The 24986-nt window shown below is 46.7% G+C and overlaps 1 protein-coding gene across 1 annotated transcript in view; it reads left to right on the top strand.

Annotated features, from left to right (window-relative positions):
• Positions 1–24712, top strand: part of LOC140117584 (stomatin-like) — a 32072-nt gene extending 7360 nt beyond the window's left edge. Inside the window, exons 3-8 of the mRNA XM_072134453.1 lie at positions 8498–8601; positions 8684–8756; positions 10478–10560; positions 11690–11893; positions 13185–13319; positions 22934–24712. Coding sequence (XP_071990554.1) covers positions 8498–8601; positions 8684–8756; positions 10478–10560; positions 11690–11893; positions 13185–13319; positions 22934–23122 — 788 coding nt within the window. The 3' untranslated portion in view covers positions 23123–24712. The remainder of the gene's footprint in view (positions 1–8497; positions 8602–8683; positions 8757–10477; positions 10561–11689; positions 11894–13184; positions 13320–22933) is intronic.
• Positions 24713–24986: the final 274 nt, after the last annotated feature.

The raw sequence follows: 24986 nt of genomic DNA, 5'->3' as shown, positions 1-24986 counted from the left end.
CTTTAGGAGCAAAAATTAATATAAGACACTGTCTTATTTTTGGGGAAACAGGGTATCTATTTATCTCCTATCTCTATCTATCTACATACAGGGATAAAGCAGCGCTCCTGTCAGGCCAATATAGCGGTAAAAGTGGCTCTTTTATTCCATAGTGTACAGCAAAAAAAATTGGCTTTAATCGAGCCCTTCGCGCTATGATTCCCATATAAAGTAACAAAACTTTCAAAGAAAAGTTGGGAATAATAGTAAACTTTGTTATATAATGTACATGTATATAAGTACAATAGTCTCTGCTGTTTCTCCTGTAGTGAGTTGTGTATGTGGAAGGCTTCTGAGGTCTGTCCACTTCAGACAGATAAGGAGACCAATAATTATCTTTCCATATCTAGAGAATATTTAGCTTGATGATTCCGCTCTCTGATGAGATTACACTATCCAGGGACTGTCTGTAAAGACTTAAGGTATTACACACTTTTTATCAGGTTCCCTTATGTCTTTGCTGTCAGTGGATACAGAGTAGTATGCTAATATGTTTTCCAAGGTGTTAAATGGAAAACAATGCCTCCTTTTGCTACCTTGAAAGGCAGCTCCCTTAACACCAAGTATGACCTACAAGAAGTCTAATCACATGATGTGGGGTTAAGCCAAACCCTGTAAGGCGGCCTTAATTGGCAAACTCTCTATAAGGAGAACTCTAAACGTCTGTCCCTTATCACAAGCCTCTCACCCAGCCAAATCAGTTCCCTATACTGTACTAAGGAGACCCAACCAAGTCGAAATACTGGTTTGGCTCAATCCCACATCCTGTTATTGGACTTCTTGTAAGTCATGTTTGGTGTTAAGGGGGCTGCCTTTCAAGGTAATCAAAGGAGGTATTGTTTTCCATTTAACACCTTGGAAAACATATTTGCATACTTCCAAGAATTTCCTAGTGGAGCATCAATGGCTATTAATCTCCATACGTCTATAAGGCGGCCTTAATGGGCAAACTCTCTCCATAAGAAGAACTTTTTTGGATACAGGATAAAAAGCTAACAAATTGCTTAAAAAGGAGCGGGAAAAAAGGACACAGGAACATTTCTATATAGTAAAGTATATTACAGAATTTACTATTATCTGCACTATTCATTTATATAACTTTATTACCGTATATACACGTGTATAAGCCAAGTTTTTCAGCACAAAAAATGTGCTGAAAAACCTCAACCCGGCTTCTACACGAGTCAATGCTTAAAAAAACACTTAAAAAAAAAAAAAAAAGCTTACATACTCACCCTCCGGTGGCCCCGATGCGCAGTGCTGCTCCCCCGATGTCCGCACTGCTCCCCTGATGTCATTGCGGCTCCTCTTATTTCTTCTGTAATTGGCGGTAGGCGCACAGTCGGCAGCAGCCGCGTCATACTATGTGCCTGCTGGCAGATAACATGACCGCATCCTGCCACCTGTTACAGAAGAAAGAAGAGGAGCCGGAAAGCCAGAAGAGGAGCCGCAATGACATCAGGGGAGCAGCGCTGCGCATTAGGGCCACCGGAGGGTGAGTATGTAAGCTTTTTTTTTGTTTTTTAAGTGCTGGGTTGGCTGTATACTTTGGGGGCAGAATGGGCTGGCTGTATACTACTTGGGCAGGCTCGTCTGGCTGTATACTTCAGGGGGCAGAATGGGCTGGCTGTATACTACTGGGGCAGAATGGGCTGGCTGTATACTACTGGGGCAGGCTGGGTTGGCTGTATACCTTGGGGGCAGAATGGGCTGGCTGTATACTTCGGGGGCAGAATGGGCTGGCTGTATACTACTGGGGCACGCTGGGCTGGCTGTATTCTTTAGGGGCAGAATGGGCTGGCTGTATACTACTGGGACAGGCTGGGCTGGCTGTATACTACTGGGGCAGGCTGGGTTGGCTGTATACCTTGGGGGCAGAATGGGCTGGCTGTATACTACTGTGGCAGGCTAGGCTGGCTGTATACTTCAGGGGGCAGAATGGGCTGGCTGTATACTACTGGGGCAGGCTGGGCTGGCTGTATTCTTTGGGGGCAGAATGGGCTGGCTGTATACTACTGGGATAGGCTGGTCTGGCTGTATACTACTGGGGCAGGCTGGGCTGGCTGTATACTTCGGGGACAGGCTGGGTTGGCTGTATACTTCGGGGGCAGAATGGGCTGGCTGTATACTACTGGGGCAGGCTGGGCTGGCTGTATTCTTTGGGGGCAGGCTGGGCTGGCTGTATACTTCAGGGGCAGAATGGGCTGGCTGTATACTACTGGGGCAGGCTGGGCTTGCTGTATACTTCAGGGGGCAGAATGGGCTGGCTGTATACTAATGTGGCAGAATGGGCTGGCTGTATACTGCAGGGGGCAGAATGGGCTGTCTGTACACTGCAGGGGGCAGAATGGGCTGGCTGTATACTACAGGGGGCAGAATGGGCTGGCTGTATACTAGAGGGGGCAGAATGGGCTAGCTGTATACTACTGGGGGCAGGCTGGGCTGGCTGTATACTACTGGGGGCAAGCTGGGCTAGCTGTATACTACTGGGGGGCAGGCTGGGCTAGCTGTATACTACTGGGGGGCAGGCTGTATACTACTGGGGGCAGGCTGGGCAGTGCTGTATACTACTCGGGGCAGGCTGGGCAGTGCTGTATACTACTGGGGGCAGGCTGGGCAGTGCTGTGTACTACTGGGGGCAGGCTGGGCTCGCTGTATACTACTGGGGGCAAGCTGGGCTCGCTGTATACTACTGGGGGCAAGCTGGGCTGGACGTATACTACTGGGGGCAGGCTGGGCTGGCCGCATACTACTGGGGGCAGGCTGGGCTGGCCGTATACTACTGGGGGCAGGCTGGGCTGGCCGTATACTACTGGGGGCAGGCTGGGCTGGCCGTATTCTACTGGGGGCAGGCTGGGCTGGCCGTATACTGCAGGGGGCAGGCTGGGTTGGCTGTATAGTACAGGGGGCATGCTGGCTGTATACTACTGGGGGCTTTCTGGCTATATACTGGGGGGGGGGCTGTAACCAATGCATTTCCCACCCTCGGTTATACTCGAATCAATAGGTTTTCCCAGTTTTTGGTGGTAAAATTGGTGGTCTCGGCTTATACTCCAGTATATACGGTACATTTATTCACTCATACAGCAATGTCCTAGTAGGAAACTAGATGGCAAGTAATAGAAATGAGAGATTCCTAGTCTTGCCAACCTCTCTCCTGACATTTCTCTCCTGGCATCTGTGATGCCGGCTCAGGTGTGTACTGTGGAAGATGTGCACTGTTATATACATAACACATTGGTGTACAATATGCAGCATAATATGTATTTAATGGTACACCTCCTTCATTCTTTATTGTTGCAGGTTGGATAGCCGGGCCACTAACAGTGCAGGCCCCATAACAGATTCTATGCCTGCTACCCCTGTAGTTATGCCCCTGCTGGTAATGTCATCCTGTGTACCATATTTCATTCTTTTACCTGAGCTGAGAACTGCACTTAACCCCTTAATGACCGCCGTATCGGCTTTTTACGGCGGTCATTAAGGGTACTTCTTCTGACGCGTACGCCTTTCTACGGCGGCGCGTCAGAAGAAGATTTCGGGACACCGGGTCTCGCTGGTGCCGGTGTCGGGCTGTGATATCACAGCCCAGACCCAGCACTAACACCCGGGATCGGAAAAACTCAGTTCCCGGGTGTTTAACCCCTTACACGCCGCGGTCAAGCATGACCGCAGCGTGCAAGTGTGTCCCCCGTGGATCGGACCCCCCCGGTGTGCTTACCGGGGGATCCGATCCCTCCTGCCGCTGCCCCGGGTCCCGACAAGTGACCCGAGGATGCAGGCTTCTCTCCCCGCCGGGTTCTGCCTTCCTGGCATGCTCAGTTACTCAGTTACTTACACTATACACTGCAATACAAGTGTATTGCAGTGTAAAGGCTTGAATAAGCGATCAGATGATCGATTATTCAAGCCAAGAAGTAGAAAATGTAAAAAAGTTAAAAAAAAGAAATTAAATCTTTTTATAATATAATTAAATAAATAAAATAAAAGTCCCATAATCTCCCCAGTAACACATAAAATGCAAATAAAGTAAATAAAACACAAAAACACGTACATATTTGGTATCACCGCGTCCGTATTAATCTGTACAATAAATCTAAATCAATATTGAACCCGCTCGGTGAACTACGTAAAAAAAAAAAAATCGAAAAACTTCCCATAATATACAATTTTTCATCAAACACCATCACAAAAAATGTTCTAAAAAGTGATCAAAAAAAGTTACGTTCCCTAATATGATACGACTGAAAAGAACAACTGTTTTAGCAAAAAATAAGCCCTCAACCAGATCTGACAACAGAAAAATACAGAAGTTATGGCCCTGAAAAGTTGTCAATAGTAAAAACAATGCAATTTTCTCCAATATTGGTTTTGCTCAGGAAAATTGAGCAAAAATAAGAAAAACTATATAAATGAGGTATCACCGCAATCGTAGTGAACCAGAGAATAAAGATAAAATATTATTTTTACGTTACGGTGAGCGGGGGAAATGCTAACAATCCAAAATAAAAATTGATGATTTTGTTTGTGTCTCCCTTGAAATAGTTAATAAAATCTCATGAATAAGCTTTACACTCCCAAAATAAATTATCTATACATTGTATCTCATCCCGTACATAATAAGCCCTCATATGTTCGCATTACCAAAAAAAAAAAAATAATTTATAGGTCGTACAATGTGACAATACAAATCTGCTGTGAATGGCGCCTCCATTCATTCTATACTCGGCCGTGCGCCCGTACAGCAGTTTACCACCACATATGGGGTATCAGTACACTCGAGAGGAATTGGGCATCAAACGTTGCAGTGCGTTTCATCATTTAATTTATTCTGAAAATGTCAGTTTTGGCCTCAATGAATGTATTTTCCCAAAAAATTCTATAGTTTCTAAATCGCTGGTCCATATTTTTTAACCCATGTGAAACACTTAAAGGGTTAATAGACTTAATAGAAGTTGTTTTACATACGTTGAGGGGTGAAGTTTCTATAGTGGGGTAATTTATGGGGTTTTACTATTATTTAGGCCTCTCAAATTCACTTGAAAGCTGAGTTGTCCCTCAAAATGTGAGTTTTGGCAATTTTCATGAAAATAAGAAAAATCGCACCTAAAGTTTTGCACCTCATAACATCCTAGAAAAATGACCGGAAGCATAAAATATCATCCCAACATAAAGCAGATATTCTGTGAATGTTAATTATCAAACTTTTTGGGTAGTTTTACATCTTGTCTGGAAACCAGAATATTTCAAACTTGGAAAATGAAGAATTTTTACAAACTTTTGCCAAATTTTCACTTTTTTTCAGAACGAAATGCAAAACTTATCACTTAAATTTTATAACTAACATGAAGTACAATGTGTCACGAGAAAACATTCTCAAAATCACCCGGATATGTTAAAGCGTTCCGAAGTTATAACCAATTATCGTGAGACAGGGCAGATTTGAAAAATCGAGTCTGGTCATTGAGCTGAAAACTAGTGTCGGTGATAAGGGGTTAAAAATACTAAGTGCCTCAAAATATGCAGTTGTGTGTTTGCTATGAAGTTCTTAGGTTTAGAGGAGGTAAAAATTTCTGAGCAAAACACTGCTTATCATTTACCTAACAAGAATCTGCCCCCAGCACACTACACTATATAGTAAGCAGACAGTATATTATATAATGTCCTCACATATATACAACTCCTGGAGCAACATATTGCTTCTATAGCATTCCTCCGGGTTCTGTATATCTGCATTACTTTACTGTAATCCTATTTACTGCCATCAGGCTGGTTTGGGAGGTATGCGTGCCGGAGGCTATCCTGCTGTAATGTACAGTACCAGCATAGTCCATGAGATGTCACTAAATCTCTGTCATATGTCGCAACAAAACCTTCAGCCCTTAGGGAGCATTCACATGGTGCATTTTAATTGCATTTTGAAACAAAATTGAAAAACTCAACAGGTAGGGGCTTGGTTAGATAACATATGCATTTGCACTGAAATGCATGCGATCGGGAACAAGCACCTCCTGATTAGCATTGTTTACATGCAAAATGTGGTGCTCATTCCCAAACGCAAACATTTCAGTGCAAACCCCTTTACAATTGAGCCAAGCCCCTTCCCATTGATTTGTTGTGTTTCACAATTGGAGGAATTGGGCGGCATATCAACATTACCTCGGTTTTTACTCTAGACAATGCAAAAAACAACTGTGGAATATTAACTACAATGTTTGGAGAAATTCTGCCCTAAATTTATCCCTATCACTTTTGGAGATGATGCATACCTCCCAACTGTCCTGGATCCAGTGGGTCTTGGTCTTTGGGCTCTGTCCTGCGTGGTATGTGCTGGGACATTAGGGTCATCACTGGATCCAGGACTGTTGGGAGGTATGTGATGGTGCAGGAAGCTGCCGCCTCTCTATCACTATTCCTCTGGATCTGCTGTATGTAGCATAAACTGCAGGCACCATGTGAGGATGTCATCCCTTCCTGCCGGCTTCATTGCTACACACAGCAGAAGCAGAGAGGAGGAGGAGCTGCTGCAGAGGAATGGGGAAAGGTAGGTGAGTATAGGTGAGGTAGTTTTGTCACCAATACGATAGTTACTCTAACCCCTGTACATGGACTTTGCTGCAATGGGGTCACCAGTTTGCTATTTTGTAGAGTAGTCGGGATGTTGTGCACACCTGATCCACACAGGTCACAAGATATTGGCAATCCGAGTCTCCATGTGGAGGTTTGGAACATCGGAAACAAAATACCCTCATACAGGGCCTGGCTCCAGTGTTTCAGTAAACCCTTGGGCCACAGAGCTTCAGTGGACCTTTTTGCAGTAAACTTGCATAGTGGAATGGATTCATTATATACAGCCTCTTCACCCCCATAATTTATTTTTATCCACCCCCCCCCCCCCATGAATAAATAATATGACGCCGTCTTCCCCCCATGGATTAATTATATACAGACCAGGCCCATTTCACCACCCACAGTTTAATTATATGCAGCCCCCCCACTCCCCCACATGGGCTATATGAATCCCCCTCCTCACCCCACATGCATTATATACAGTTCCCTCCTCACCCCACATGCATTATATACAGCCCCCTCCTCACCTCCCATACATTATATACAGCCCCCTCCTCACCCCCCCCCCCCCCCCCATACATTATATACATTATATTCTTTTTCTCAGGTCCGGAGCTTCCCCTTTGCCGTCTTCCTCCTCTTGCTGGCAGCCGCGCAGCGCTTCACATGCAGAGATGCATGGCAGCGTCCTGCAGCAAATGGAGTGCCGCTTTATGGCGCCAGTACCCGGCACAGTCAGGCTGCTTTGGGATGGGGATGTGGCCCCGGCAGTTGCCCGGGTTTGACAGGTGCTGGGGCCGGCCCTGCCCTCACAAGACACTAAAATCTCCACATTTACACTCTATGGGGGATATTTATCACAAATTTCTGAGGTAAAATTGTTTTAGTTGCCCATGGAAACCAATCACAACGCAAATTTAATTTTATAAACAGCTGCTGGAAAATGAAAGTTGAGCTCTGATTGGTTGCCATTTGTAACTAGAACAGTTCTGCTCTCAGACACTTCTGATAAATCTCTCCCTATGGGAGAGATTTATCACGCGCTGGTGTATGATAAAGCCTGAGACCTCATGATGTATTTTTGCCAGCCGTGTCTCTCTGGTGGACAAAAATTTGCCATGTCCGGCCTGGTGTAGTTTGGCATAAAAATCTGCAGACATTAAGGTGTGAATGTTTTGCAGGTTTTTAGAAAGTGCACAGGTACGGGAAGTTAACAGTACGGACGTTAAGCTTGTATAGTATTTTTGCAGGGTATCACTGAGCACATAATTCACATTAATTTGAATCTTTATGACACTTTACTCTTGTATACAGGAAATTATTATTATACATTGGTAATAGAGTGTAATCATTGTGATTTATAGTGTAAAAGGATACTGCCATCTAGTGATAAGGTGACCAACTGCATGCAGTGTGCTGTACTACTATACGACTACCATATTACTATATATCTAATACATAATTGCCTATATAGGCCATTCCCAACTTAAGGACGCCTGAATTACAGATGACCCCTAGTTACACACGGACCTCTGGATGTTGGTAATTTACTATACTTTGGCCCCAGGCTGCAATGATCAGCTGTAACAGTCCAAAGTGTCAGCAATGAAGCTTTATTGTTAATCCTTGTTCTTATGACAACCCAACATTTTTAAAATTCCAATTTTAAGAAACACCACAAAAACTTGCACTTATAAAATATGCAGTTTCGACTTAACTACAAATTCAATAGGTTCTGTAGGTTTGTATGAACCTATGTTGTATCTAGTATGAGAACTGCCTGTATGTCCTTTACCAATTTTTTTTTTTTAGCATTGGAAAGAAAAGTGAAGTGACATATAGGCTATCAGTGAAGCCAGAGACATTTCTGCCATTTACTTTATTTCAGATGCCGGGAGAGGAGATATCGGTGCCTGTGGCTGGGTCATTCTGATAATATCTGCTCTGTTTGCTGCTATCACCTTCCCTTTATCTATCTGGTTCTGTGTTAAGGTAACTATAGAGGCAGAATACGAGCTGTAACTCTCTGCCCTGTAATCATCTCTATGTAATATATTGAATGTCAATGTCCTAGATTATTAAAGAATATGAGCGTGCTGTGGTGTTCAGGCTGGGACGGATAATCTCAGGAAAAGCCAAGGGGCCGGGTAAGTCCTGACTGATAGACAAGCAAAAATGGCTTCTATTAAATCCGCAGCGTTTTCTATATGACTATATAGTGCAGAGTTTTGACTGGCCGAAAAATAAAATCAGAGGAGCTACTGACTCGGCAAACTCCCACAATACCATCAAAACACACAATCAGTCAATGTCAGTGCTCAACTCCTCAAAAGTAATTATTCAGTCACAATGAGTGGTCTCACCACCTGTCCACAGGTTAAAAATGGAAGATCTTCCAGGTTCACTGCTCCTCGCCCGACCCAAGTTTCACCTCTTCAGGCTTCTTCCCGGGCATGAAGAGGCGAAACCTGGGTCGGGCGAGGTGTTTGACGTTGTATGCTTTTATTGAAACATGCGATTTTTAACTTGTATTTTGTAAGTATATACAATAAAAATTCTTCCTTTACCCTGGAAGTCTGCACTATTTCCCCATACGTTTCCTGACGTAGGACCTGAAGTATACCACGGCAACGGAGGTGATACGAGGACTGCAATTAGATCCAGTGGAAGGACACGGAGAGAGGAGCCTGGGAGATCATCCATTTTTAACCTGTGGACAGGTGGTGAGACCACTCATTGTGACTGAATAATTACGTTTGAGGAGTTGAGCACTGACATTGACTAATTTGTGTGTTCTATATGACTATTTGTACTGTTTAATTTAGTATTATATTTGTTTTTGCCCCCTATGATTTGTAAAGCGCTATGAAATTTGACGGCACTATATAAATAAAGATTATTATAGAGTAGAAGGAGCTGAGCAGATTGTACATAGTATCCTATCTGCAGGCAGCATGTTATAGGGCAGGAGGAGCTGAATATATTGTACATAGTGTCCTATCTGCAAGCAGCATATTATAAATCAGGAGGAGCTGAGCAGATTGTACATAGTATCCTACCTGCAGCAGCTTATTATAGGGCAAAAGGAGCTGAGCAGATTGTACATAGTGTCCTATATGCTGCAGGCAGCATGTTATAGAGCAGGACAAGCTGAGCAAGTTTTATATAGTATCCTGTCTGCAGGCAGCATATTATAGAGCAGGAGGAGCTGAGCAGTTTGTACATAGAACCCTTTTTGCAGGCAGCATGTTATAGAGCAGGGGGAGATGAGCAGATTGTATGTAGTGTCTTGTATGTAGGCAGCATGTTGTAGAGCAGGGGGGGCTGATCAGATTGTATGTAGTGTCTTGTATGTTGGCAGCTTCTTGTAGAGCAGGAGGAGCTGAGCAGATTGTATATGATGTACAGTTTGCTGCTCCAGTTAGACTATCCACAAGGGGTAAGTTCCCATAGGCCAGTGATGGCTAACCTATGGCACTGGTGCCAGAGGTGGCACTCAGAGCCCTTTCTGTGGGCACTCAGGCCATCACCAGAGATGACTCCAAGTATCTTCCTGTAGTCCCAGACAGCCCAGGACTTGCTGTGCACAGAGGTATTTTAAAGTGACAGCTGTACCTGGGACTATTTTCTGCTTTGTTGTCCTCAGGTGCTGGTATCAATGAAAACTGTGACAGAGAAGGGAGTATAAATCACAAATTACATTTCTGTGTTGGCACTTTGCGATAAATAAGCGGGTCTATGTTGTAGTTTGGGCACTCGGTCTCTAAAAGGTTCGCCATCACTGCCATAGGCCATGCTCATAGTAGAGCGTAGTTGGACCTACTGTGAAGAATATCGTCTTCATTCCGTCTCCTCTCTTTGTACACAGGGATGATGTTTATTCTCCCCTGCACAGACACCTTTATTAAAGTAGATCTCAGGGTGATATCATTTGCAATCCCTCCACAAGAGGTAGGTGGACATTATTGGAGCATTTTATGTGGTTAAATATACGTTGAAAATGTAATCTTATTGTAATCTTTATTGTGAATCAAAAACCATGGTAGAGGTTTAAGGATATTTGGGTTTTTTGTGAATGTCTGGGGCTTCAGGTATCTACTTTCTTTGCTTTTTAAAGGGGTTGTCCCGTCACAACATGTTACCTGCTTATCATGGGGGTCTTAGTGGACCTGTTGTACCCCTATTGCTCCCCCAAAGAATGGAGCAGCCGCTCGGAACTGGTTCCTATTAAGTAGACTTTTGGGTTGTTTTTGGAATTCCTGTTAATTCACATCATGTTTTCTTCATCCGTTCAGTGTATAAGCCAGGAAAGCTCTCGGCGTATACACTGAGCACATATACTGACCAGACTGACCGGTATTTGTCATATTTTGTGGAAAACACATGATGTAAAAATGCAAGAAACTGTGTTTTTCCATCTGGCTCCTTCCTGCAGAGCGACGTATACACTCAGCGGAGGCCATTGGAGCCTAAGGGGCATGGATAAAATGTATTGCATACACCCCCAGTCTCCTTTAAGTGTGTGCTCACAGAGGTCCCCAGTTCAAGGACAGTGACATCACTGAGGGGGGGTCACCCTGAAACTTCATTCTTTCTCGTGCTTTAAGGGGGGAGGGGGAGGAACCGGATTATGTATCTGCAACATCCCCCACCGGGGCCTAGCCTCTTCTTGGGGCCTGGAGGTTGCCCTTAGGCTCCAATGGCCTCTGCTGAGGTTGCTCTGGGTGAATTGCGCAGGCTCACCAGATGGATCCTGACAGGTAGAATGCCATATTCGCTACTACCCCTTGCCTATACGTTGGCAGGGGTGTTGCATATCCCACTATATGTCCATACAGTAGGATACATCCTAGCCCTCTGTAAGGAAATTTTGGGAAATCGCTTGACATAACGTTACGACAAAGGGAAATAAATCTTATGTGAAAGCCCGCCCTAACACATACAATGGCAGTGATAAGATATACATTTAATTTTATAATATCCTTCACTGTTGGAATCCGACTTTTCAGAAAATTGGTAAAAAAGGTAACCAAATATTTTTTTTTTATTCTGAAATGAGATGAATGTTATCTTATTGTAGGTCCTCACGAAGGATTCTGTGACCACTACGGTTGATGGGGTCGTGTACTACAAGATTGATAATGCCATCAAATCTGTGGCCAATGTCAACAACGTTCACCTAGCCACTGCCCAGCTGGCCCAGACTACACTGAGGAACATCCTGGGGACACAAACTCTGTCCAGCATCTTATCAAACCGGGAGGAGATTGCCCACAACATTCAGGTGACATCTCTAATCCACAACACAACAAGGAAAGAAACAAAAAATTCTGTATAAAATAGACTAGGGGTGTACCGATGGGGCGGTAGTTATTATCAGAGGCTCAATTGTGATTTATTTCTATCCAGTATTTTCTATGTACTGTGTTACATTACTGGAGTAGTTTTTTTTGGGCCTTTAGGACAGATCAGTGGGGTTTTTTTTCATGATAGAATTCCAAAGACCTAGGTATAATATCTGACATAGGTATGAGGGTTTGTTTTTTTGTGGTAAGAGTTTTTGTAGTTTCCATTGGCTTCATTTTCAGGTAAAAATGGCAAAATACTAAAAATTAATTAATCATTTCCTGCAGGAAAACTGAATAAAACTGCTATTCCACTACTATTTTTTTAAATTAAAACATTAACACGGCAGAGCGCTCAGGATAAAGAACTTGAAAAAAATATTCGGTAGGTTAGTGTGATTAAGAAGACTGCAAATATGTACAGGGTTTCTTATGTTTTACTTACGTATATACTTGAGTATAATTCGACCCGAGGTCCCTAATTTTGCCACAAATAATTGGGAAAACTTATTGACTCGAGTATAAGCCTAAGGTAGGAAATGCATTGGTCACAGCCGAGGTTATGATATGCCCCATGCAACCAGCCCTCTAGTTATGAAATTTCCTATGCAGCCAGGCTCCCCCTCTACTGATGAAATGCCCCCAGCAGCCCCTCAGTGTATAAAAAAATAAACTTACATACTCACCTTTCGGCGGTCCCGATGCTCAGCCAGGCTCCCCACAGCTTCTTTCTTGTTTCTGCTGTTACGGCGGGCAGAGGCGATTGTATGCAGGTAATGTTTAGACATCCGTCTGCCATGGCCACTACCAAATCCAGCGATTGCATTGCAGGAGGGCTGGGTGACTGAGGAAACCCTCTTCCTTCTGTCTCCTTAGCGATCAAGCTTAATTGCAGCAGGTAAGGGGGTAAAATTCCCTGCACAGAGGCAAAATGTGGTCAACAAACTACTGGTTGTGTGGCATTGTTTGCGGACCGGCTGACCGGCTGCCACAATTTGTGTGACTAGCTTACGACAACATAAATGGTCATGTGTATGAGGCCTTAGACCCTGTTGACTAACTTATCTTATGAGAAGAAGTTTCTACAGTCAAATAGGCGCTCCTTTCACTATGACTCATGAGGGATGTGCGTCTACATAACTTATGTATAGATGGGCGTCTTCTTCCCGGAGCTGTGGGCTACCAATGATTCTCTTGATTGACAATAATACTGTCCCATGATTCTTCTAGTCCATACTGGATAACGCTACACATCAATGGGGTGTAAATGTTGACCGCGTAGAGATGAGGGATGTGCGTCTACCCGTGCAGATGCAGAGGGCCATGGCTGCCGAGGCCGAAGCTGTACGAGAGGCCAGAGCCAAGGTAAGTGTCATACTGGTAATTGTACAGGACATCTACTGCTGCTTCATTCCATGAATAAAATGAATAGATGGTATAGAACTGTTAGTTTTTTAATTTAAGGGGTTTTACAGTCAAAATAAATGTAATGAAGGGAAAATCACTAAATCCTATAAAGTTGAGGTCATGACAAGACTCATACAAGTGGGGACGCCACAACAAAGTACAAATGAATAACACAACAATAAATGCACAGAACGGTGCTATATGTAATCCATGAGCAAATAGTCCATTTACAGACCAATATAGTGCAGTTAGATCCCTGAGGAAACCAGTCAGTTGGTGAAATGCGTGGGTTAGGAAATTTTTATGGGGCCGCCACAGCTAGACAGCTTCACCATATAGGTCTGTATATTTGCTATTTGCTCATAGTTTACATATAGCGCCATTCTGTGCATATAAAAATATGCAACATCCCCCACCGGGGCCTAGCCCTTGAGGTGAGGCCTGGAGACAGCCGGGGCCCGCTGTACCGGAGTGGCTGGCGGTTGCGGCCTAAGCACGCTATTGTCACGGTGCTTGGTACGGGGGAACCGGAGGGCTGTCCTACAGCCTGGCAGGTCTCCAGCAGGGTGGTGTTGGCAAGAAAAGATGAGGGAGCGGCTGCTATAGCTGATCTCCCTGGGGCAACCCCTTAATGTCCCGAGTGTGAGTCTCTGGGTGATGGACAGGGTGCCGGTGATGAAGGCAGCCGTATTAGCAGGGACCAGACGGAGACAGAAGTTGAAGAAAACAACTTACAGTTCTTTATTTGAACCGCAGGAACCGCAGCAAACGTGCCTTTAACAGGTAGGTAGGGTGCCGAGATGTGAGTTGGAGGGAGCCTCAGGAGATAGTTCACCAGCCTGGATGTAGAGGGCAGGCTGGGAGGCAGCTGTGTCCTGGTAGGAAGCTTCAGCTTGTCCTGTAGGGCTTCAGGTATCACCTTTAAAGGTAAGATGATACCCCTTTTCCTCACTACACTAACTCTAGTCTAATGCTCCACTCTTCAGAGGCAGGGGCTAAGCTCTTCCTGCTCTGGTATGGGCCAGACAGAGATTACTCACTCACTCACTGATTCTCCTAGGATTCCACACTAGAATAATCATCATATGTTCTGATCTGAGCTGAGCTCAGACTAAACTGTTCTCCAGAACATTCCTGGCCAGAGAGTTTAATTACCTCCCTCTGGTCAGGTGGTGGCTGCTCCTCCAATCACATCTCAGCTTACAGAGCACAGGATGTAACACATATCATTGGATAACAGCATCTGGCATTATACAAAATACTTAACTCCTGCCTTGCCAGACAGGATTCACCACTGCAATATCCCTATGTCCTATCAGAACCATGTAGTGTAATGGGATTACATGCAGGTGGGACGTATTCGCAAACCCTACCTCGCCATTGCATCGGCGAGGGTGTTGCATACCCCGGGGGCAATTGAAAGAGCCGCCCTCGGCTCGACTACAGATGTTTTGGGGCACAGAGGGGGCTAAGGGCACTTCTAGGAAGTGCAGGCTATGTGAGGTGTAGGGACAAACCGCCCATGGTCCTGGAGACAGGCACCTGGGTTGGTGTCGGACTAAGACAAAAAAACATGTAGCTGTATGACAGTTGGTCGCTGACGCCATTAAACCGAACTGTACAGTAGGAAAGGTGTGGTGTCATGTCCTGTAATCCACTCCTTGCACCAAGGCCTGTATATTTGTTTTATCAACACTTCTTCCCTGGCGGCAATTATATAAGGTGTCTATCTGCATTGCGTTAGCATATGCGACACAATAAAACATTGTACTACATAGAGACGGTCCGACACAGCCACTCTACAACCTGAAAAGCCTATGAAAGGGTTAATGCAGACTACTGGCAGATATGACAGTGTGCAACAAGTTAGCAAAATCACATTGGCTTAGCAGCCCAATGGGTACACATCTTATAACATAACGTTACAGATAGATAGGCTACTCAGAGTAGCACGGTAAAATGTCTCTTTACCTGAAAAGGAAAGGCATAAAAAGTGCATGCAGAATGTCCATACCTAAAAAGGAAGGCATTAAGTGCAAAATAATAGTCAATAGACACAGCAACTTTTCCTTGGAATTGGCAAAAGTCTCACAGAAGGTCTCTAATGACAAAGTCCATCTTCTGGGTACAGCCCTTGATGTGGGGAAAAGTGCACTGAAGAAACAAAGGGTCTCCTCTTTGTGTGGAGGGACAGAGTCCTTTGAAGAAACTCTCTGCTGTGGCAGAGGAAGGGTGCTATCATAGCACAAGACAATGTATAATCTCTTGACTGAGATAAATAAGGGTAAGAGTCTCAGGACAGTCTCTGGCTCTTTGGGGTAAGGACAGAAATATACAATATGTACAGTACCTGAAGTGGGCTACAGCCCTTCAGGGGTTACTCTGCATCTTCTTCGGTGGTAAGTACTTCGGTGTCAGAAAAACGTACCTGCCTCCTGCTTCTGCGTGTCACCAGCTGGTACTCCTGCAGGTACGCAGGAGCTTTACCTTTTGTTTCCCTTTGAGACCTTCGAAGTTCCGGCCTGGAGAAGATAACAACCTCCTCATCGTCCTCCTCTGAGTCAGGCGCTGGAGTCAGATTCTCAGCTGCCTCTGATGCTTCAGGGGTTGCAGACACTGGAGCCGGATCATCCTCCACAGGCAGCAGTATTGGAGACTGCGGTGGGGATGATGGTCTCTCTGGGGTACCTTTTACTGGAGTGGAAACAAAACAGAATTGAGGCACAGTCACAAGTTCCAAGAAACTGGGGGTAGGCGAACACAAGGAGGTCTGTAAGTTGGGAGTCGAGGTGAGAGGTGTGGACATAGGGGCAAAAGGACGAAGACATCTCTTCAGCCGGTTCCTATGTACCCGGAGTGGTGGACGGTCTCCTCTTGAAATCTCGTAGACTTCAGGGGAGAGACTGTCCCTAACTAGGTATGGCTCACGCTCCCAACGCCCATCTAGCTTACTGGTAGGATGGTTGTTGCGCAGCCACACTCGATCTCCTGGGGCAAAAGGCTCAGCACAGGCATTACGATCGAAGTCCCTTTTTTGTTTCTCTCGGGCCTCTTCCAACCGCAGATCCACAACTTCTCTGGCATCCGCCAGGCGCCTCTGGTGTTCGTGAACCCAGTCAGTCTGGGGGAGTAAAGACTGGGAATCAGGGGACTCCATGTCCCAGGTCATATCAGCAGGGAGATGGCCGTATCTCCCGAACATCAGATAATACGGGGTGTATCCTGTGGAGCAATGAGTGGTATTGTTGTACAGGTACACTAATTCGGGCAATAGTTTTGGCCAGTCAGCCCTTTTTGCAGGGGTCAGAGTCCTCAGCATATTGATTAGAGTCTGATTCATCTTTTCACACAGCCCGTTGCCTTGGGGATGATAAGCTGTGGTCCTCAGCTTCTTGCAGCCATATAGGGTGCACAGCTCCTGGAAGACTTGGGACTCAAATGCTGTTCCTTGGTCCGTAAGGATCTGGTCCGGACAGCCATAGGGGAGGATGAAGCTCTTCCACAGGGCCGCTGCGGTAGTCCTTGCAGACAGATCTCTGACAGGTACTGCAACCACAAATTTGGTATAGTGGTCGATGATCGTAAGAGCATAACTGTGACCGGATCTGCTGGGCTCCAACTTCACGTGGTCCAATGCCAGGATCTCCAAGGGCCGTTGGCTCACAATGGGACGTAGAGGGGCCCTTTGATTGTGTCGCTCTCCTCGAGCGATGGCGCAGGCTGGGCATTCTCGACACCAGGCTTCAATGTCGGACTTCATGTTGACCCAGTAGAATCGCCTTCGGAGGGTGGCTTCAGTCTTCTGAGCGCCAAAGTGTCCGGACTGGTCATGGTACATTTCCAGTACTATCTTGGCGTCCCTCCTGGGAATCAGAATCTGGTATATCCGATCATAAGTGATAGGGTCCAGAGTTCTTCTCTTGAGCAGACCTTGGTGCATGCTCAGAGTCTTTCTCTGGCGCCACAATTGAGACAGTTCTCCATCAGCTCTTCTGCGCCGGATTCTTTCAGGCACTCGCCCACTAGAGAGATAGTCCATTACTTCTCCTATGGCACGGCTATCAGCCTGAAGACTCATCCAGAGGTCCTTCTCCGCAGGGGGCTCTGACTCTTCTTGAGGAGTAGCTGGCTCTGCCTCTGTCGGTAGGGAGTAAACTCTCTGGGCATCTTGACGCACAAACCGGGCATAGAACGCTGGCATCTCCACATCTTCCCACTGAGCATCCGTGGAGGGTCCCTCCCACTGGTCAGGGAGACGGGACAGAGCGTCGGCGTTGTCATTGGTCTTACCAGCCCGGTACTTGATGGTAAAGCTGAAATTGGCAAGTCTGGAGGCCCACCGTTGTTCCAGTGCTCCAAGACGTGCGGTGTTCAGATGCGCCAACGGATTATTGTCTGTGAAGACAGTGAAAGATGATGCAGCTAGGTAGTCCTTGAACTTTTCGGTCACAGCCCAGACTAACGCCAGAAACTCCAACTTGAAGGAACTATAGTTCTGGTCGTTTTGCTCCGGTTCTCGGAGGGAACGGCTGGCGTAGGCTATGACCCTTTCAGTTCCGTTTTGGAGCTGGGATAATACCGCCCCTAGACCTTGCTTGCTGGCATCAGTGTATAGGGTGAAAGGCAGACTGTAGTCTGGATATCCCAACACCGGAGGTTCAGTCAGCCGTTGCTTGAGCATCTGGAAGGCAGCTTCTCGTTCGGCCGTCCACTCAATGGATACTCGGGAACGTTGGCTCTCTTTTGGCAGGCCCCTTAGGAGCTCTTGTAGGGGAGCCGCCAGCTGGGCAAACTTCGGGATGAAACGCCTGTAATAACTGGCAAATCCCAGGAAGCTTTTGATGTCCCGTACGGTTGATGGGGTAGGCCAGTCGTAGACAGCTGCAATCTTCTCTGGATCTGGCTCAATTCCATGAGCGCTCACCACATGTCCCAGGTACTTGACGCTAGGCTGTAGCAGGTGGCACTTGGATGGCTTGACCTTCAACCCATGTTGGGTCAGGATTTGGAAGACTTCAGCCAGATGGTGGAGGTGGTCTTCATAAGTCTTGGAGTAGATGATGATGTCGTCCAAATATAGCAGGACGGTCTCAAAGTTGCGATGACCCAAACATCTCTCCATCAGCCGTTGAAATGTGCCTGGGGCGTTGCATAGCCCAAACGGCATGTTGTTGAACTCGAACAGGCCCATTGGGGTAGTGAAAGCCGTCTTCTCTCTGTCTTCCGGCGCCATGGCCACTTGCCAGTAGCCACTGGTCAGGTCCAGGGTAGAGAAGTAGGCAGCTGACCCTAGGGCTGCGAGGGATTCCTCGATTCGAGGCAGAGGATAGGCGTCCTTGTGGGTGATATTGTTGATCTTCCTATAGTCAACACAGAATCGAAGGGTTCCATCCTTCTTCTTCACAAGGACCAGCGGGGCAGCCCATGGGCTGTGACTCTCCCGGATAACGTTGGCTGTCTTCATCTCTTGTACCAGCTTTTTCACCTCTTGGTAACGGGCTGGAGGTATGGGCCGGTATCGTTCCTTGATAGGAGGATGAGAGCCAGTAGGGATGGTGTGTTGGATCAGAGTAGTCTGCCCAAAATCCAGTGGGTGTTTGCTGAAGGCCTGGTGGTGCTTCATAACGACCTCCAGGACACCTTGTACTTGGTCTGCAGGAGTAAAATCGTCGTCTCCAATATTGAGCTCAAGCCACCAGGATTGCTCGGCAGGCTCACCTTCAGCACTTGGCTTCAGTTCCAACTGTTGGGAGGCAGACAGAGAGGTTTCCACCAAGTCTTCAGGATGCACGCTGAAGAGAGTGGCTACGGCTTGGTACTTCCTCAGATCCACTGGGGAGTCTCCCACATTTAGTAATCGAATGGGTACTTGTCCTCGGGATACAGTGACTAGGCTCCTGGCGGCTAGAATGGGCAGGTCTTCATCAGCTGGTAGAGGTTCTACTATCGCCTGGTAGTCTTGACCTTGGACGCCCATGCAGGCTCGACACCATACTAACGTCTCAGTCCCAGGTTGAAGGCGGACAGGTTGGGGATCCTTGATCCGGGCTCTGCAGATTTCACCATTAGGGCCAGCAAACTTCTGTTGCGCCGCTAGAACCTGCATAGTCTCCTGAATTACCTTCCGGGAACCGTTGGGCACTGTTGGCAGGGAGTCGTGGAGAGCCTTCAGCACTTCAGGGTAGCAGTTGCGGAGGACATTGGTACCCAGTACCAGGGAGAAGTTACCGTTTTCGGGCACACGTGTCACCACTACGCCCTGTCTGGTTAACTCAGTGTCTCCAATGGTTAGCGTGGGCTCCCAGTAGCCGCGGATGGGTACGGGTTTTCCGTTCGTAGCAATAATGTTCAAGTAAGCCTTTGGAGGCTGGACTAAGGATGCTTTTCCTCGGCATTTCTCGAAGGCAGCACTCCGGAGGGTGGTCACTTGAGAGCCGGTATCAATTAAGGCCGGTAGGGTAACTCCATTGATGGTTACATGAACCATGGGGCGAGTCCCCACGAACCTGGGCATCCAGTTAGCATCTCGGGGACTTACAAGTTCTTCCCTTGGAGGTCGTCCCTTAGCTCCAAGGGTTTGTCGTTTAACTGACAACAGTCATTCTCTTCATGCCCATATTTATGGCAGTAGCTGCACCGCTGGCGGGGTTTCTTCTGACTCCAGGTGCTTAACGACTTCGCTTCCTTTGGGCGCTGTTTAGTCGGAGATTCACGAGGAGTAGCTGACCGTACCGGGTTCTCTGGAGGTTTCCTCCTCATAGCGGAGACAATTACTTCCACCTGGGTCAACCGATCGAGGATTTGATGCAGGGTGTCCGCCAGATTAGAGACCTGTCCTGCTAAGTCAGCAACTTCCGTAGCCGCAGGAGTAGGTGATGTCGACTGCATTGGATAGCAAGCTAGAGCAGATTCCTCCATTTCCACGGATTCAGGCTCTTTCTGCGGTCCAGTAGGTGGTCGGTCTCCTAATATGTCAATGGCAATTTCCTTAAACTCAAGGAAGGAGGCCTGGGCATGTTGAGAAGAGATGATCTTTAGTTGACACCTTTGATTTCTATCAACAAGTCCATTAATAAATTGTTCCCTTAAGGTTTGATCAGAGGTTTCAGCGTCTTTGGGCTCAAGGCAAGTGATGGCCTTCCATGTCTCCTGTAGGGAGAGGGCAAAGTCTCGGAGGGACTCTTGGGGCTTCTGTCTTTTCCCGAAGAATTTCTGCTTCAACTCGGAGACAGTACACTTGTCAAAGGTGTTGCGTAGCCTATCAAGAATCCGGACCACGTTCTGACACTGTTCTCGGGGCCAAGACTTGACTTCCCGGAGAGCGGGTCCTTTCAACTGCCCGATGAGGATGCCCACTATCTGTTCCTCTGTGAATGGGAGCAAGGCGAAGGTGGCTAACAACTTGTCCCTGAATTCAGGGAGAGTATGTGATTCTCCCTCGTAGTAGGGTAACCAGGGGGCCCCCAGATAGTAGGGCATAGTCAGAGGCATCATGGTGGGAGTCCCAGGGACACTAGCTGTAGCAGGGCTGAAGGGACTCTCTGGAGGACTTAACATGCTCCGGTACCCTGAGGAGGGACCAGGGGACGGGACTTGCGCCAGTCCCGTATCTTCGTCCTGGGCGGACATGACTGGCCTAGCTGAGGGAAGTCTGTAGGGTTACACAATGTCCGTTGCTATGGGCGATGGCTAGAATGGGACGTGGGCACTTTAAGACACAGTCACTATTCCCTGGGAGGTGAGCCAATAACCTAGCGTCGGAAACAATCTCTACCCCCCTTTAACTTCCCCAGCGGTACTCACTCAGGATCAGCCGCGGTGACAGGACAGCTCCGGTACACGAAGGTCTCCGTTCCCGATGTCCGGCAGGCAGCAGGGCTCGGTGATGCTCAGCGGTGTTCTCCTCCAGTCGCAGGACACATGCGCCGGATCTCCGGATGAGGCGCACACTGCTGGCAGGCTTCAGGCGCGGCCTGCGCCGAAATCCAAGATGGCCGATTAACCCTCTTCGTTGCCGGCCGCACACGCTCCAGCTCCTCCTCCACGGTGCTTCGCGCCACTCGCGCAGGGGGCGGAGCCTAATGACGCCTCTGGAGTTCCCGCCAGTGAAGATTTGGCGGGCTTGAAATACTTGCTGCGCCACACGCCTCTGAGGTAAATGCTTCAGGCGCAGCAGCGCCGGATGTAGCAGAGCTGAAACAGTTCTTGCAGGAATTAACCTCTTGAGTGCTGGAGCGGCGCTCGACAGCACGTGGCAGCAGTATAAAGTTCAATGTAGAAACACACAAATACTTGGGCCTAAACCCGGATGGCAGCAGGGTTAGGCAGCACAGTCTTTTTCTTAATAAAGTACAGTCTTTAGTGCCAGGATAAGGCACAGAAGTAAATATCCTGTGATTCGTGACGCCACTTGCAACATCCCCCACCGGGGCCTAGCCCTTGAGGTGAGGCCTTGAGACAGCCGGGGCCCGCTGTACCGGAGTGGCTGGCGGTTGCGGCCTAAGCACGCTATTGTCACGGTGCTTGGTACGGGGGAACCGGAGGGCTGTCCTACAGCCTGGCAGGTCTCCAGCAGGGTGGTGTTGGCAAGAAAAGATGAGGGAGCGGCTGCTATAGCTGATCTCCCTGGGGCAACCCCTTAATGTCCCGAGTGTGAGTCTCTGGGTGATGGACAGGGTGCCGGTGATGAAGGCAGCCGTATTAGCAGGGACCAGACGGAGACAGAAGTTGAAGAAAACAACTTACAGTTCTTTATTTGAACCGCAGCAAACGTGCCTTTAACAGGTAGGTAGGGTGCCGAGATGTGAGTTGGAGGGAGCCTCAGGAGATAGTTCACCAGCCTGGATGTAGAGGGCAGGCTGGGAGGCAGCTGTGTCCTGGTAGGAAGCTTCAGCTTGTCCTGTAGGGCTTCAGGTATCACCTTTAAAGGTAAGATGATACCCCTTTTCCTCACTACACTAACTCTAGTCTAATGCTCCACTCTTCAGAGGCAGGGGCTAAGCTCTTCCTGCTCTGGTATGGGCCAGACAGAGATTACTCACTCACTCACTGATTCTCCTAGGATTCCACACTAGAATAATCATCATATGTTCTGATCTGAGCTGAGCTCAGACTAAACTGTTCTCCAGAACATTCCTGGCCAGAGAGTTTAATTACCTCCCTCTGGTCAGGTGGTGGCTGCTCCTCCAATCACATCTCAGCTTACAGAGCACAGGATGTAACACATATCATTGGATAACAGCATCTGGCATTATACAAAATACTTAACTCCTGCCTTGCCAGGCAGGATTCACCACTGCAATATCCCTATGTCCTATCAGAACCATGTAGTGTAATGGGATTACATGCAGGTGGGACGTATTCGCAAACCCTACCTCGCCATTGCATCGGCGAGGGTGTTGCAAATACTTCTTGCAATACCCAGCTATTCCGCTGTGCATTGTTATCCATTTCCTACCCCTGTTGTGGTATGTAGAGTGTTGGATGTCTTTGGGGGATGACTTTGCGCCCCCTGTGCCCACTATAAGGTGTGTTTATACTATAAAGTAACACGGGTGTCTTCACCGTTTTAGGTCGTAGCAGCTGAAGGTGAGATGAATGCCTCCCGGGCTCTGAAGGAAGCCTCCATGGTGATATGTGAATCCCCTGCAGCGCTACAATTACGTTACTTGCAAACGCTGAACACAATCGCTACAGAGAACAATTCTACCATCATATTCCCCATCCCCATAGACCTACTGCAAGGCGTTGTGAAGAAATGATCAGCCACCAGCCTGTAGAGCCATTCCCATGAGAATAAGATGTAGGAATATATGGGGTATGCTATACATAGATGAGGCCTCCAACGAGTTGGCTATTCATGGAGATTTACTGCTTTAAAGGGGTTTTCCCACAAAAGAAAATTCTTATATTTCAATCCCCTAGTGATTTTAACACAGTAAAGATCATTTTAACCCCTTACTTTACAATTTACTCGCTGTTTTAGCTCCTATCACTTGCACGGCTGGTCAGTACAAAATCCCAGGGTGTGGGAGCAGACACATTATGATCCATCTAGGGCTGTGGGGTGACAATGTGCTTAGATTATCAGGGTACAGGTGTATATGCATCATCCTCTGGCTTCTAACATTGTAATAACACAGTGACACATAGAGAGAGAGGTGAGACAGTTTAGAGATGCATGAGATCCATTAGATGCCTATTACAGAGTCAGCTCTGCTACATCTGTGTTCTCACAGATCTATGCCTGCCTCTCCCTCACCCCAGATCACTTTTCTCCATGTAGCTTGTAGTTTGCAGCTTATCTCTTCTCACAAACTCCTGCCAGGAAGTGAATCAGTGTCTCTCAGCTCCGTGCAGGGGGCGTGGCTACAGGAACAAGACATCCACGATGGTGCCCCGACCCTAAATCTGAAGTTACAGGGTTGGATCTAGGGGCAACTGAAATTGCATACATCATGACTGATACAGATAGGATGGACTTTAATCTGTGAAATGCTGTATTTTTGTTAATAACAGTGAATCAGAGAATGTGTTATTTTGTTATCCTGAGTACATATAAGAAACTTGTCTTTGTGGGAATACACCTTTAATAAATTCTGGGGGCATTTATCATGACTCACACCACTTCTCTGGAGTGTTCTCACCTAATTCATTAAGAGGTGATTGGCTTTTAATGAATTGGGTGCATCTCTTGCACCTCAATGCTATAATTTACATCACATTCACTGGTAAAACCATGGCATTCCCGGCCCCTTACACTAAGCCCACACCCCAATGATGTAATCATCATTCTGCAGTCTGTATCTGTAGCATCTGATCCTGATAAGCTGAATTCTGTCTTTCTAGCAAGACGGACAAAAGTTCCTCGAAAGGCAGCAGCAAAAAGTGGATTAGGGAGAAAAGACAAGGAAGGAAACTTTGTTCTGCCATTACACCGCTGCTGCTTCTATCCCCTACAGTCCTAAAAAACTAAAGCAACATTACTTATGGACTTGATTTAAAACCATCCTCCTCCTTCTTTAGTCTACAGACTGATGTATCTCCATATTGTCCTGCAGACTTACACCATTCAATTTGCCCCATACATTTCTAGCCTGCAATCTGTTTCCACGAGCTTAGAGCAGATTAATGGAATCAGGACTACAGAATCTTTGTTTGTAGTCTGTAACCATGGAAACGTACAGGGTACAAACCCTAAAATGTATTCATTATCTGAGAATTAACCCCCAAATTACCCGATCTCCTGGAATAGTAATGGCCGCAATTGCTAGTTTTCTGGCTCAGATTTGTACATATATACCTTGCTGTATTATAGTTTTGCATATGGACATTGCCTTTTATTGCAAAAACTTTCTTTCTATAATAAAAAAAATTATTTAAAAAAATCTAAATATCTGTCTATTTAAGTCCTAGGGTTTAAGCATTGTAAGACATGAAACCTTACTCTGTACACTAAGATTTATGATGGTAAGTTTCAAGACACGCTTCCCAAGATGATTAACCATTAAATGTCAGAAGTAGCAGTAGGTGAGTATTGGAGGTTATAGAGAACCATGCAGCTGCTAGGGTTAGAGACTTCTCCTTTTACTTATGTACAGTCATGACCATAAGATTTGAGAATGA

The sequence above is a fragment of the Engystomops pustulosus genome, chromosome 2 (assembly GCF_040894005.1).
Source record: "Engystomops pustulosus chromosome 2, aEngPut4.maternal, whole genome shotgun sequence".
Lineage (NCBI taxonomy): Eukaryota > Metazoa > Chordata > Amphibia > Anura > Leptodactylidae > Engystomops > Engystomops pustulosus.
The sequence above is the reverse complement of the archived record's forward strand: the minus strand, read 5'-3'. Positions and strand labels throughout refer to the sequence as shown.